Source organism: Monopterus albus, unplaced genomic scaffold, assembly GCF_001952655.1.
Source record: "Monopterus albus unplaced genomic scaffold, M_albus_1.0 scaffold116.1, whole genome shotgun sequence".
Classification (NCBI taxonomy): domain Eukaryota; kingdom Metazoa; phylum Chordata; class Actinopteri; order Synbranchiformes; family Synbranchidae; genus Monopterus; species Monopterus albus.
Window position 1 is genome coordinate 326520 of NW_018127996.1, and position 15774 is coordinate 342293.

The 15774-nt window shown below is 40.9% G+C and overlaps 1 protein-coding gene across 3 annotated transcripts in view; it reads left to right on the plus strand.

Annotated features, from left to right (window-relative positions):
* Positions 1 to 15774, plus strand: part of zfpm2a (zinc finger protein, FOG family member 2a) — a 113944-nt gene that overhangs the window by 60709 nt on the left and 37461 nt on the right. For 2 of the 3 annotated variants that reach the window (XM_020611608.1, XM_020611606.1), the window contains one exon: positions 10049 to 10160. In XM_020611608.1, the coding sequence (XP_020467264.1) occupies positions 10049 to 10160 (112 nt within the window). The remainder of the gene's footprint in view (positions 1 to 10048; positions 10161 to 15774) is intronic. The other variant, XM_020611607.1, reaches the window with a different exon arrangement.

A 15774-nucleotide genomic window follows, 5' to 3' on the forward strand; every position in this document is an offset into this window, starting at 1 on the left:
TATCGATGGTTTTCATGTTCTTACATTAAAGGGGGGAAACATCCAAGCTCGTTCTGTTGTGGCGGCCCTGACGCCTGTTTGTGAGTCGGATGGAGAATGAGTGTTAGACTGTGGCGAAAGAAACACACAGCCATTGTTGTTATTGTTATTTATTTTTTTCCAAGCCTACACTTTCAGAGTTTCTGTATGCATGGCTTGAACTCACTGCCGCCCACAGCTCCATGCATTAGCTGTGAAGCACTCAGTCAGTCAGCTAGTCAGAGCTATTACAGCCACAGCCAAGCTCCACTGTTTGAGAGATAATGCGTGGTTGACTTGATCTACAAGTGAACTTGACATTTTGCTGTCTGTACATCACAGCATTACTACCCAAACTGATATGGCAGGTCCCCTGATAAGCAGAGCAGGACTCACTGATTTGCTTTGTGCTCAGCTCCCTGTAATGGCTGCATGTTTCCCAACACAAGCCAAGGATAACATGACTAGATCAAATGATAAAGACAAAGATGGGGATCATTTGCAGTTTTGGTTTTGAAGTTTTACAAAGAATATTAGACCATTCAAATTTTGAATAGTACTGTAGGCATAGGATTTTTATCTATGATTATTTAGTTGTCTAATAAGACAAGTTAAAATATTAACTACAGTACAGTAAGTGGTACTGAAACTTATGACAGTGACAGTATTTTCTCAGAATTAAAGCCATACTTCTTCTTAATAACGTTGGTCATATCACAAGGATCAAAGCCTCTCTCTTTATCTCCTGAAAATGGATAAATAAACTAAATACTAACAACATCCTTTACAAAGGCCTGTCAGTTCTACTCTGTTACATTTCACAGGGACCGTACTACTGTACATATATTAGACAGCTGTACCTACTAGTTTTCTTTTCAAATTAAGATTTTAATTAAAGAGTAAATTTAGATTTCTTAAAAATGCAACATAATCATATAGTTTAAACTACTCAAGGGTATTTAAGGTAGTTGATACATCATTATCAAACAATTTAACAACCAGTGGTTGGAAATGCATTCAGGTTAAATCAGTTTTATTTCTGTAACCTAATATTACAAATCACAAATTTACCTGAGGGGCTTTACAGAGTCTATAACACACTTTGTCTTTGCACTCTCGATCCTCACATCCTTCTCTCAAATAAATATAGCAATACCACTCTGCAAAAATTCAACATTACAAGTAAAAATCCTGCATTAACAATGGGCCTTAACTAATAATGTGACTTAAGTGTGCAAATCAGAAAACTGTCAAAATATTCAGTAGGTTTAAAAGTGTTCCTTGAAAGTTACGAAATTATATATATCATTCTATTTGTACTGAGGCATTTATGTGTAAGAAGCTTTTGACTATGTCAGTCAGGGCAGAGAGAATTAAATTTATATATATGAATTTTAATTGTAGTACCTTTAGCTGATATTATGATTTTAAATGAAGTAGACACCGCTGAACTTTTACACAGGTAAAGACCTGAATACCTCTTCCACCTCTGTTCTCTTCCTGGTTTGCATCATAAAGTAACACTGTATTTGACTGGGATTTATCCATGTGGAAGTTTTGTATTTGTTGCAAAAGTTTAAGCCCCTACAACTTTAATTTAAAGTGCTGAAAATCCAGACAGTACAGATGTAGCCATTCTACTAACTATACAGTATATTGTAAATGTAACAGACAGAAAAGCAGCTGTCGGCTTCCACTTGTGTGTTCACACACCATTCAGCAGCAGCAGAGAAGGACCAGTGATGACTGAAGGCCCCACTGAGGCTCAAGGTCCTGGGGGGCCACTCTTCACACCCGCAGGGCTCCGGGGTGAGCTGGGTGTTCTTCTTCCTCTCAGCTCTCTGGGCATTTGCTGTCTGCCAGTGGCCCATCAGGGAGCAACACAGTCTGGATGGCAAACCGTCACGCTGAAGAGATGTTCTATCTCCAGGCTTATGGTTTCTGCACATCGCAAACACACAAACAGCTTGATATGAACATTAACATTCATGAACAGTTGCTCCATTTGGGATGGCATAACACTGAAACTGAAGCCACACACTATCACTTACACACTTGTCTCAGAGTTTTATGAATTTGAATGATTGCTTGTATCAGATGCGGGGAGACGCTCCTTTGGCTGTAATATGCCTTGTTTTAAAGGAGTCAACAAATAAGCAAAGCTAGGTTTCTGTCTTTATAGAATATCAGCACAACAGCCAACAATAGTTAAGCTCAGAAGTCCCTGTTTCACACGTACTGCCTTGTTTTACAGTGCACAATATGTCTTCCCAAATGAATGCTTATCCAACACTTCAATACACAACAGACCTCTATTGCAGCAAAGGCGCAAAGAGGAAAAAGAAGAAGAAGCAAAAAGAAGGAAAAGTGAAACAAAGTTGAGTGGTGCCAGCTGCTTTGCCATCTGTCACTGTCAGGGCTGCTACTCATGATACGTTCAAACAACTTTCTTCAGAAGTGGTGGAGATAATCCTCGATTGTTTCCATTTGCAAGACCCTGATAGTGCTCTTGGTATTTCAGCACAAAGTGAGTGGATGGTGTAGCTGGCTGACCAATCCCTCAGTTGTGATTGTAGAAATAATAAGCAGTTGTTTTTATCATGTCCCTATCAGGAAGTTTTAAGATTTCAAGTTTGAGCTTCTTGTTAGAAAATGAGGGACATTAGACTCTTAAACATCTGCAAAATCATTTATTATTTACAGGAACAGAACTGCTTAGAAATTGTACAGTTTTTTCTGCTCTTTTTCTCTTGGTTTCATTGGTGAGCGAAGTGGAGAAGCACAGGGAATTTGCTTGCTTCACCTCCTTCGGAGAAAGAAGGACAGCCACCCTACAGGGAGGCAACCCCCCCCTGCTGGTAGACCTTGATAAGTCCTCACTGTCCCCTGTCCTGGCCTTAGCCCTCTGATCCACAGCCTAGTTGGCTCGGTGCCTACCGAAGACAAAGCCACGTCAAAATCACTCTGGATGGATGAATAACCAAGCAGAAAAATTCAAGTCTTCTGGCCAAATAATAAAGGTTAGCACTGAAGATAAGAAAGCTGATAGGTGCTGGAGGAGATGGATGTCTGGGCAGTGTCCATTTGCTCCATGGTGGTCCAGCAGCGCCTCTTTAAAAGAATGTGTATGAGCCTGTCAAAGCAGGAATATTATACCATGGGGTCATCAGCAAACTAATTGGGTAACAAAGACCATTACCAGCACTGAAAACCCGTTTTTTAACAGTGCATGTGCTGAGCCCCTGATAAGAGAGTTCACGTCTAATGCATTTAGTGAGGCCCAAGTTCACCATCTTTATCTTATTTACTTAACTTGGTGTAAATATTGTTGGTCTTTTACGATGGATTTAGTGAGACCCCATTTCTCTGAAGTGCATGCAAAGATCAAACTATTGAACACTGTGGCAATATGTAGCTGATCGGGAGGTATGCAAATCAGAGATACCTTTGTTCGATGTGTTTGTCATTAGAACAGCTACACTTGTGATGCATTTCAAGTCTTTCTACTCTTTGTTCTGTGCCTCAGGTTTTTTTTTCTACCATGATTATTGTAATTATGTATCTATACACCCAGATATGGCCTGAGCTCAGTTTTTCAATCAGGAGGTAAGATTGGTTGCATAGAATGAGAGAGTCTCCTGAAATACAACATAGTATATTAGATAGTAGAAATTCATAACTGCGCCAGAGAAGAGAGGGGAGTTCAAAAGAATATTAAAATCCAGTACCTAAAGGGCTGCACAGAGGTTTATCTAAAGTCAGGGGCTTTATTCAAGCATCATGCCTACTATTTTATTGTTTGTCTTTATTTACTGCCTCTGACTGATCCTAGTCTTCCATGTGCAGTTATGAGAGCAGGGATTTGTTGTGACCCTATTGACTGATTGACTCCTGAGTTCCCTTTTCTCCTCTTTGAAGAAATCCCCTATCCACATGTTTATTCCCGACAGAGAAAGCATGGATCAGTCCAGAGAATATGCCACCTGCCACCTTGAACCCCAGGGGCCATGGTAATATCCATACAGGTGAGCATTACTGGCTCCAGGTTCCCTATTATGTTCCCTCACACAGCTTCTTGCTGCTTGGGGAATCAGCCCTAACTTACATGCAAAAGATCAAACAAGTTCTTCCCAATTGAATTCAAATGGGAAATTTTGAGCAATTCAAACGGGCTCTTCTGGGCTGTTCTGTCCCCTGACCAAAGCCAGACACAAAAAGTACATGTGCGCTTTACCTCCAAGACATGATTAAATCCACCAGCAAATGCATTACAAATTCAACTTTCTCTTGTTTACAACTTCAAATAGTTCACAGGACATATACATTATACATAGTCAGTGCAGTGCACACACATTTACTTGTAAAGTTGAATTAAACATTCCCCCCCTCCAAAGAAGGCTGGAGATATTGTAGTCTGATGCTGAAGGGCTAGAGATGGTGGGAAGGAAGCAAAGGTGAATCATGTAGGTGTTTTGACTGGATCAGTAGAGAGTGGTGCAGGTAATTTATACATATAAAAGAAAGGAAAGGAGAGATGACAGAGGTGATAAGAAGAAAGTTGGGGGGAGATGAAGTTAAAAGAAATTTTAAAAAAGTAAAAGAGGTGAGGAAAGGAAACGAAAGGAGGCAGGGGTGGAGTAAGAGGGTTGCTTGTCTTCAGGGTACGTACAGCTTACACTAAACTGTTTGGCTTTAGAGTTGGAGCACCCTTTGCCTGAAGGTCTCCCAGAATGGAGCGTGGACTGACTCCCAACACCCTCTGAATTTCTATTATTCACTCATCTCCTCCCTGATGTACTAAGCAGCTCAGAAAAGAAAAATTACACGATATTAATAATGTAAGATTGCTCCTAAATCTAAATCCAGAGAAGCCAGTGATTAATCTGTCTTATTACCGCTGTGTTATGTCTTAAGCAACTGAACATACAGTAACCGTGCAATGCCGGCCATATTAAATACAACCACTGTGAACATTTCAGTGGAGTGAAATAAGTAATAGGTAATGCAGCACATGAACTTTGATGCTTATACTCCAGTCAGCAGGATAAAAGGTGATTTAAATGAGAAAATATTTATTCCCCGTAGCGCCGCCATGATAGCAGCAGCCAAATAAAGGCACATGCGTACAGTGATGGGTGTCCCTTTAAAGATTCCAGGAACAGCAGTGACTCTCTCAATTTAATCGATTTTAAAATGAAAAGTCAATTTAACAAAGTTGAAAAGAGAAAGATGGGCTAAGGGAAGAAAAAAGCATTCTCTTGCACTCAAGCAGTAAACTAACTGCCGCACAGAGCAGGCAGAGATTTCAGCTGAATTATCTCCCACCTCACATTTGCTCTTAGGCAAGCAGTTTAAAAGCCAAGCGATTGAGCCAGTGATCCAATTTGAAATGCAGAAATGATTAGAGCAGCTTGCCTCATTTCATATCGAAATTCTCTGATTTATGACAGGGCACCAGCCAAGATCTATCTCTAAAGGGAATTAGTGTGCAATTCCTGCATATTTCTGTTATTTAGCCTCCCAATAGCAGATGCTATAGCTTTAGAGTAGGGGGGGAGGAAAAAGAAATGAAAGCAATATGTAGGTATCTTTCCATTTCACCAGATGTAACCGTTGCCATTTAGAAGAGGGAAAAAATGACACAAAAGCAGACTTGGGGAATGGAGGTTTTTTCCACTTTATGTAGGATGTTGACAGAAAATACTTATTTCAGGGCATAATAAAAAAAATATGCAGCATCTAACTAAGCACAGCTTTTCCCAGCATGGGTAGTAGTGGGAGAACACAGAATGAGAGGTTAGCTTTGGCCATTTTATTCAACAAAGAAGACCCTTGCAACCCATCCATCCTTGAGGCTAAGAAAATATTAATACACAGAGCGATAACGAGGGCTAGAGGAAAATCTCCCTTAATGAAATTTCCAGTTGACCACATGCAATTTGTTTCATCGCAGTGAACAACTAATTGCAGTGGACGTTATCAAGGTGTGAGCGTGCTGTCTGCTGTAAACTGACTGGTAAAACAGGTACAAATCCTTTATCCTCACTCCCATGTTAGAAACAGAGAACATATAAACTTGACATAACCCATATGTAAGCTTGTTTTTTGTTATGTTTATACTGCTAGCATTGTCTGAACAGGGCATGGTACTGTACTGACATGTTGCTAGGATGGCCACCGGGTCAAATGTGATTTAGGGGAGAAAAAGTGAAGTGGATTCAGTAATTCAGGTGAAAAAAACTTGTTTTATTGAGGGAAAAAAGGAGAAAGCGGACAATATTGAAAAGATTTTTATACCATCATTGACTCAAATATTCCAACTGGTGTTTTTGTTTCAAAATGGCACTCCTTCATACCAAGTAGGTGTTGAAAGCCAATGAATGCCTTGAGATAGAGTGGGTTTGATCTTTCAGTTGTCTAAATCCTGCAGCTATGGGATCAAAATGGATACAGTGCCAGTCACTGACCTTGGTGGAAGGGGGAAGAAATATTCATTCCCACCAAAGTTTGCATCGATTTCACCTGCCCTGACCATGAAGCAGGTTAAGAGTAGCCACTGGTAATGAAATGGTCAGCGGTGATATCATTAGCTTGTTGTTTACACAGGGAAGCAGGGAGTTCGAAGAAGGCTGAGTGTCACAAGCCACTTTCTTCTTCACCTCCTTCAGCTGATCAGAGGATCATGGTATCAAGGAGGGATTAGCAGCGACTTGGGATTTGTGTGATTGGTTAATTTATTGCGGTGATGGCAGGTCTTTCATCTATGGCAACATTTAATCAGCGCAGCCACGGAGGCTATTACAGGTTAGCTCCTTTCTGGAGTCAGTCCGGCTGTGCCATCAGCTCTATCACAATTCCCCCTGAAATTTCCAAATTATCTGGAACAGGCTTTAGCTTCTCAGTAATAAAAATTAGAACAGATTCCTGATAGAAGCTTTTGCTCACACAAGGCCAATTATAAATAGTACAGCCCTGCCTTGGAAAATGGAAAGAGGAGGGGGGGAAAATCCAAGTCTGAGAGATGTGCATGGAACTTATCGTTCAGCCCCTGCTCCACTCTGATCCAAATCCATGTGGCTGAAAATTTATATTAGATTTTATCACAGAGGTCTAAGTCTTGAAAAATCAATGAAGGTTATCTTTTATGTTGCAGCAACTTGTGGAAATATTGATTTTCATTTTATAGCGAATTTGGAGCATCAGTTTGTAATCACTTCCTCGCTGACTACACTGTTTTGGTCACTGTATCTGTTACACAAGGAGCGGTAACAGAGCTCAGAGAGAAAATAAATAAATAAAAATACTGAGAGAGTATTGAAACCACTGGAGTGAAGGCAGAGGGTGGATAAACCATAACACACTACACAGAGAGGAAGGCCAGAGGGGTTTTAACAGGCTCTGACAGAGATGATAGACTGTAAACTGATATTAAACACTATCTCTATAAATGAAACACATTTTTACTTGTTATTTAATATCAGTTGAGTTGAATATCTATTACAAATTTCTGCAATAAACCTGTGATAAACAGGACTAAAAAAACAGGAGTATTTTCAGCTTTTCTGCATTTTTCCCATCATAAAGATGACATGAAACATGTTAACAGTAGCCACTTGTATACATTCAAATGTATATATATTTTTTTGTGGCTGCAGCTGGGGTCAGCATATTTTGCAGTCTCCACTCAGTGTGTTGCTTTGGACAGGAAAGATCTTCCATGCGTCACATCCCCTGGCTGTATGATTGTTAGGCTGGGGAGTTTGTTTCTGTAAAACCAGTTCATCATATGCGTCCTCGCTCCAGAGAAATTGTAATTTTCTGCCTGTCAATCTGCATTTCTTCTGGTCCCAGCCACTCAGGCCAACTGATCCAGCTGTACAAATGTTTTCAATTGCAGATGCTCCTCCCTGTAGTGATGCCATCATGTCTTAATCCTGAATATGTCATGTGTAGCGGCTCTTGTACGTTTCTTTGTCTTTGTGACGGCTGGTACATGCAGCATGCTTTCATAGCACATAGGCCACTATTGTCACTTTAGATATATAAGGTAAATTTGCTGTGAGAGGCTGTCATGTTTTGTTGTTGCTCCGTTTCCATCAAAAAGAGCAAAGAAAAAGTAATAATTGACAATGAAATCCAAATAATAGATTTCATCTATGTATTTCAGTCAGAGGTTAAGAAGTTTCACTAAAGCAATAACTACTAATTATGATTACCCTGGTTATTTCTAACACATTTCTTCTAATTTCGTACACTGGTAAGACATCCAGTCAGTGTGGTATTTTGTCCCTGTAGGCTACATTAAGAGCAAATGGAATACCATGAATTTCCACAGGGCTCAGAGGGAAGGCAGAGAGGCCTCTTGCTGCTGAATAAGAGATGGCTCCAGACTGGAGATCTAAGAAAGGGTTAATCTGATTCCCATTTCAGATAGTTGTCCTGGCAACAATCGGCCGGTCTGCTCTGCTCCTTTGACAGGGGTGTGAGATTTTCAGGTTAGCCATAGACTTTATTGTGAGGCTAATTTGAAATGTGAAATTGCGGATGACTTAAATTACAGAGGTCCTCTGCCTCTCATGTGCTGCCAGGCTGGGATAAGATGCCAGACACTGTCTATGTGTGCAATGTTTTCTTACTTTTGCAGACAACATCCAAACAGATTCCTATCATCTCTCAGAGATGTTTTTGCTATTTGTAAATAATACTCTATAAAAAAAATCTGTGTCCTCCAGCCTCCGACTAGATGGAGTTCACGGAAAGAGAAATGGGTGGGTGGGGGAGGAGGAGGAGGGGGCATGTAGGCACACTGCCGGAGCTCAGTGCTCATCTCTTGTGCATATCTGTGCCAATTCAGACCTTTAACATGCTCAAGTGACATTTGCATTTATCCTTGAAGGTTGTTGCCTTTTGCGGGGGAGACAGAAGTGAAAAGCACAGGAGACGACTAGTATTTTTCTGTTGCATTAGGCAGATGGACAGTGTCCTGTCGCTGCCTGCCTCGAAAACGAAATAAAATGTTGAGATTGCACCCCAACCCGTTTTTCTCAGCTGAACTATTTCTGTAACATCCTAATGAAGGAGAGCCCCGGGGTTCAAAAGTAATGGCCTTGAAAGACTGACATTTTGCCTTTGAGTAATAGGCTACTGTACCTGGCTGCCTGAGATGCTGCTGCCTCCCCCCCAAACACACAACGCCACCAACACAGCATTCTGCAAGAAGCAAAAGAAGAAGAACAGAAAATGAAATAAAACAAAATAGAATACCATGTGAGAATGAATAGAGCAAGCAAATCTGGTGACACTGCACCATGTGAATCCATTATGGTGGCTGTTGTACTCTATCTCCCTGTTTTATTACTTTTTTTCCTGAGAAATAAAAGTACACATTTGACCTCTGACCAAGAAGAAAAATGACCTTACACATTCAGAATAATTTTCCAGCATATTATAAAAACTCCAACCTCAATTGCCCTTTGAAATTGATACTGATTCTTTAAATTCTTCCCTGGTTGTTTCAGGAAATAGTGAGATCCTGGCGATAGCACAGCACAATGTGCCCAAAGTTCACCCCTGAACACTCGATTCCTTCTCTCTGAAAGTCACTGGCCGTTTTTGTTCCTTTCATTTTTTTGTATTTCCCAGACACCTGAGATGTTCTTGTTAATCTAAGAGATCTGATGCTGAATCATTCAATGCTGGATGATAATTCCTCTTTTATGATACAGTGCAGGCTCTTGCACCCATTTGTCACCACTGCAACCACTACTGCAGCCTTTGTCTAGGCCAGCACACACACACACACACACACACACACACATATACACACACAAAAAACCTGCCCTGATTTTCAAATCTCAGCAGTGTAGAAAAAATAGGATTGGGTGGACTTGGGCTGCATGGCATATAGTTTCTGAAATTGTCTGTTTATGGCCATTCAGAGCAGCAGAAGAGCGTAACTCAGTGGTTATTAATGTTTCTTTAATCACCAAAATAAGCAAATGATTAGTGTTTGTTATCTGTCTCCGTCCAGAAGACGAAGAGCACAGTCCCGGTAGTGCTGAGCGCTGGCCCCAGGTGGCTGCTGGATGTGACTTGGCAGGGAGCGGAAGACAACAAAAACAACTGTGTGGTGTACAGCAAAGGTAAGCAAGCAATGCTGGCATTCTGTTATCTCTCTGCAGCGTAACACACCATGCCACACCACCACCGCAAAGACACCGACAATTCTCCATCCACTCCACTCCTGTCTGTCTCTCTGTCTTTACTTTTTCTCCACTTTCCCGCTCTCCTTGTTCCTCAAAGTCACAAACACACACAAATAATTGCATGTACAAAGCTACAAGGACACACAAAAAGATGTGCACATAGTCCCTCACCATATCTGTTTTTCTTATCCAAAGAGTAATTGATATGACTAAAACTCTGATTAGGGACTGAGAAACACCACTTGACACACAAAGTTAATGGTCTTCAGATTTCACAAAGTAATTAATGCCCCCTTTTCTCTTTTATACTAAGTGGATCCCTATCGCAGAGTAGATAGTGAGCAAAGCACAGGTGGAGATGGGTTAGCTTCATTTTGCTTTATTTGTTCTCTCACTCAGCAGCCGCATATCGTTAATAAATCAGACCTATTCATACAAAAACCATTAGAAATTGATTTATGTAAATAAGTGAGGAAGAATATTGCATATCTGTCATAAAATCCATGTCATTTTTCAGAATTTGACCTTAAGAGCAAAACCAAAAAAAGGCCCACTGTCATAAAGATAAACTTCTCAGTCGGCTGCACTGTGCCCAGAGAAAACCTTCATTGAAACAATCCACAGTGGATCTGCAGAGAGACTCTGGTTGCTTAAACTCTATACAGCCCTGGCACTACACTCTGTAGCTTCACTTCTCATGAAAGCACAAGACTTCTGCTGCTATAATTGGGTCTTAATGGGTGTTAGCCAGAGAGACACAGCAAAATAAATGCATAAATAAAGATGCATTTTGGATTCCAAAGGTTGAAGGAAAAGGGCTCCATTTGTCACTTTTCAAAAATGATTACCCCGTGACAATACCCCCAAAGCTGAAATGGAGATTCTTCTCCCTCAAAGTGAATAAATGGCAGGAGTGGGATTTGCAACCCGGATTTTCGGTCTCCCAATTCTCATCTACTAATCACTAGACTGCACTGGGGAGTTATCCTCTTAACCGGCTACTTAACTTTGTGCTCTTTATCAGCAAATCATTATAGTTTTGATAAGCTGTTAAAGAAGATTATGCACTTCTTTAAAATCTTCTAATCTTTTTGCTCAGAGACTGACTTTATGAAACAAAAAGAGGTGGAGGCAAAAACAAGTCTGGAGAATTTCCTCTGTCACTCTTCATACATGTATCCTCAAGATAGCATCACACACAGCACACACACACTACAAAGCATCATCACCTCAGCTGTGTATCGCTGACAGTCCTTTGTTTGTCGCCCCCAGTTTGACCCTATTTAGGCACAATAACATCTCCAGACGTCCCCTTGTGAGAGTTGTTCTGTGTTGTACTCTACTACTCTAAGTTCATTACTCTAAATCCTCCACAAGAATCAGCTCGTGCTTGCCAACTGATGATTAGTGATAACAGAGGGAATGTTGAATACAAAGAATTAATTTAAATGTTAGAGTAGACATAATTGATCTCTTATCACTTCATAGTACAGTAGCTGTGAGACAGTCACTGAGCTGAAGAAGCTCCATACATCAGACACCAGTTAATTTTGTTATACAATTTTTAATTTCATTAAATGATAATGCCAAAAAAATCTGTCTCAAGTTTTTGCATCATGAAAACTTTGGACTTCGAAACAAATGGCTCTATAAAAATAAAAGGATTTGCTAGTCCTGTGATACCACATGGTACAGCAACCTCAGCCTGTGTAGTTCCAGCAGCTTTGGAGCAACTTTACCACAGAGCTTAGGACAAATTGGTTGGGTGTCCACATTTCTGTGCTCTCTAACCAAAATTGTTCCACATTTTGCTCCTGGCAACTTTTTAGAGGGACTTGGACTGAGTTCAGAAAGTGGTAAAGTGTTTGATGCTGCTGAGCTGTTTGACTCTCGCGTCCAGACACGATTTATACTGCTCATTCTTCTTTGTCGCCTCCTGTTAAATATTCCAATCTGCATGTGTGTGCACCCTCTGGAGGTGACATTGAAACTGAACGTCAGCATGATGAAAATGTCAAATCTTTGTCCAGTTGAATGTCGAATTTGGTCTTTTTCGCAGCAGTTTTGAGGTAGCTCTGGAACTGTGTTATCATGTGGCCACTCGCGTGGATTGACTCAAGGCTCCAACACGAACTTTCTTCCCACCTTGAAAAGCCGAGCCCCAGATTGTTTATATCTTCACCCATGTGCTGTTTCCCCTCCGTCGGCTGCTTCATTGGTCCCTAAGATACGTTACTTATGGAAAACAGTGAATATCTCAATACACAGTATGTTTGCAGAATATGTTTTGGCTCACGTTTCAGTGGTCTCGGCTTTCTTTATGGCTGCTTGCAAAGATAGAAGCAATTCACTTTGGATGCTTGCCAGTGTGAATCTCTGGGGGAGTATCTCTAAGTAAGGACTGGTGATTGGTTTGAGTGGCTGTAGCTTACTGTTGGGAGTGCTGATTTCTGCATTACATTTTGTACAACTGCTCATCCTCTTTCTTGCCATTCAGGAGGTAAGGGAAATATGTGGAGAGGGAGCAAGGACAGGATTCAGCAAAATGATTCCTCTGAGAGTTGTGTGTTATGTATAATACATGCACTGGAGTGTGTAACAAGCAGCAGGGTGGTGTCGTCAGGTCCCCCACAGGGCGCCCCTGGTCATCAGTACCAAGACAAGCTAACTCTAGTGTCAAATATAGATTTTTTTTTCTGCCTGTTTTTGGGATTCTACAGTTCCTGTTGCCAGCAAAACTATGTCTTCCCTGACAATTTGTAGTCGCTTCCCCTGTCTGTATGATTTTATCTAGATGGACAGAAAGACAGAAACATTTAAAACATTGAAAGTCAAAGACCATGAGCAATGTCTGAGGCATTTAAACATCTCAAATTATGATTCACAGAACAATTTCATGAATATAAATTCTTTTTTGAATATCCCCTTTCATAAAATGAGATGCAGCAAGAGCCCTGAAGTGGAAGCAAGAAAAGTGCAATATCTGTTTTCCCCAGGCTGTCAGCATGGCCCTGTTTGTTTTACATTAAACTCCCAGGAAGAGCCTTAGCAGCCAGCCATTACTAAAACTCTCAACTCTACTACTGCGCTAACTCATTATCGAGAAATCCACCTGGAACTCCCACAATGCTCTCCTCCACAGTTTGACAGTTTCTTTGAAGCGCTGAAGTTATAGAAACAGGCAGCAAGTCTGTAGAGTAATTATATGTTACAGTAAGGCTGGAGACTAAGCAAAGAGAGGAGAGAGAGAGAGAATGACAGACAGGGACCCAGAGATACAGAAAGAGGAGAATTTTATGTCCCGATAAACAACAGATTGATAAACAATACAGCTGGAAAGTAAAAGAGATTCGAAGAAGAAAAAAATCTGCCCTAGTTTGATTTGTTGTCTCACATATCCCAGTTGATTAAGTTACCAATGGAGTTCTGTTCATGGATGAGACAGGTGTTAGTTTTCTTATTGTGAGCTTCTCTCCGGTGTCTGTGGCCCTCAGACCCAAGCCCATTCAGTCCTTTTTTTTAAGTGATAAATAATATTAAAAAAAACATCCGGCCACTGTAGTTTTAACAAAATGCAGCTCAAACAGGAGCAAATTGTGCATTTTTTTGTAACTAGTTTCAGCAACAGATTAATACACATTTAATATTTACAGTAGCAAGACAGTGCATGTAGGACTGAGCGCCCATGTTCATAGTAACAAAGGACCATGTCATCCAGTGCAGTGGTATGGCCCCATTATCTGTTTTAATACTTGTTAGTTCATCTCAATGTTGTTTTTAGGCTTTGTTAAATTGGATGTGTTGACTGTCTAAGTGCACAGTTAAAGAAATGAGAAGTGCCACTTCTATAGTACCATATATGTCTCAGTTCATTCCCAGTGTGAGCCTTCATTGTGGCTACCACGTTGTCACCTGATATCTGAACCCATTGAAACTATACACACTCAATGTGACCACATTATGTGGCATTAGTCCGAGGTCACCTAAATTTTTTAACTGTAAGCCTCTTAAGCCCGACCACATTCAGATACAGCATGTCCAGTGAGTCTCCAGAGCAACTTAGCCCATTGTGCGTGCAGAAATTGACCAATGTAACTGGGCCGTTTTACATAAGCTCATGCAGTGCCGAATTAGCAAACTCGCTGCCTCTTTGTAGTATTTCATATTCTCTAAGTCATCACAATCAGATCCTCTTTGTAGGCCTTCATTTGCTTTGTCCACTGCTACAGAGCCGCAGACCTCTGAGGCATTAGATGAACTAGCATGAGCTGCCTGAACAGATGTAGTGTCTGTTTTAGCTTTTAAAAAATAAATGCAGACTTGCAAAAACAAAGACATTTTAAGTTGTTGTTTTTTTCCCCTACCACAAATGAAGACATAAACCTGCACTTCTTCCTGCACTGCTCCCTGGCAGCATGCAGCATTAAACTGTGAGAGGAAAGGACTCTTACAGTTCAACTTTCAATTGTTCACTTCAGCCCTCCTCTTTTAAAATGAACAGGAGGTGCGAGGGTTATTATCTGTTATCTGGGAACATAGCAAAATAGTGTGACTGAATAATAACTAAACAACTGACACAATGTAAAAATTTCATTATCAGTGCATTAAAACAATTGTACCCTAAAGGAGTCCCAACCGCAGCTCAGAGCAGCTGACTAATTATGTTTAATTAAAAGACAACAGAGATCAACAGAATCGTTTTCATTAGGAAATTATTAATGATTCCACTGCAACAATAATTGATTGCGCTGAGCCACGCGATAACTCAGTGTGGTCAGGCTGGAGTGAGCCGGGTGGAGAGGAGCGGCTGGTTTAGGCATTTGGCATTTGTTGAGTGGCATCTTCTAGCTGAAGCTTCCACATTAGCAACTGAGGGGAAGTTGTAAAGCTGGCTTTGTGGAGAGGAGAGGAGGAGGTGGAGGATACTGTGTGGTGGGTTAAGGACAGCCAAATCCAAATCATACAGCGATCTGAGAGGACTTAACCATCCCACACATGTATTTAGAAGGCATTCATGCACATACAAGCACACACACTTCAGTACACATGACTAAGATGGGAACACACTCTTATTATTTTCTCCTGTCCCGGTCTACAAACATATTCAAGAGGGCGTTTTCTTTCCGTCTCACTCGTAAGCATATAAACTACATGCGCACACACACACATGCACACACTTTGCTGCTGCTCCATTCAGAGCCATGTGAAAGACGTCAGCTCCAGACGCTTCCTCCGACAGCCTTTTATGTTCATTGTTCTCCTGCCGTGCAGGCAGTTTCCCTGTGCTAGACAATATAGCACAGGCACCAGATACCACACTCTGCCACAGCACCCACACTCACTGCAAACACATCCACACACACATACAGACCAAACACCATTACCGAAAATTCACAGAATGGCTGCTGACACATATATGTCCATTTGCATTCAGTGTCGACTAAGCCTTGAGACAAAAACAACAATACAGGGAGAAGATGTAAAAGAAGTGATGGGCACTGATGAGGGACAAGATTCTTTTTGATTATCATCATGTAGCATTATATAGCTG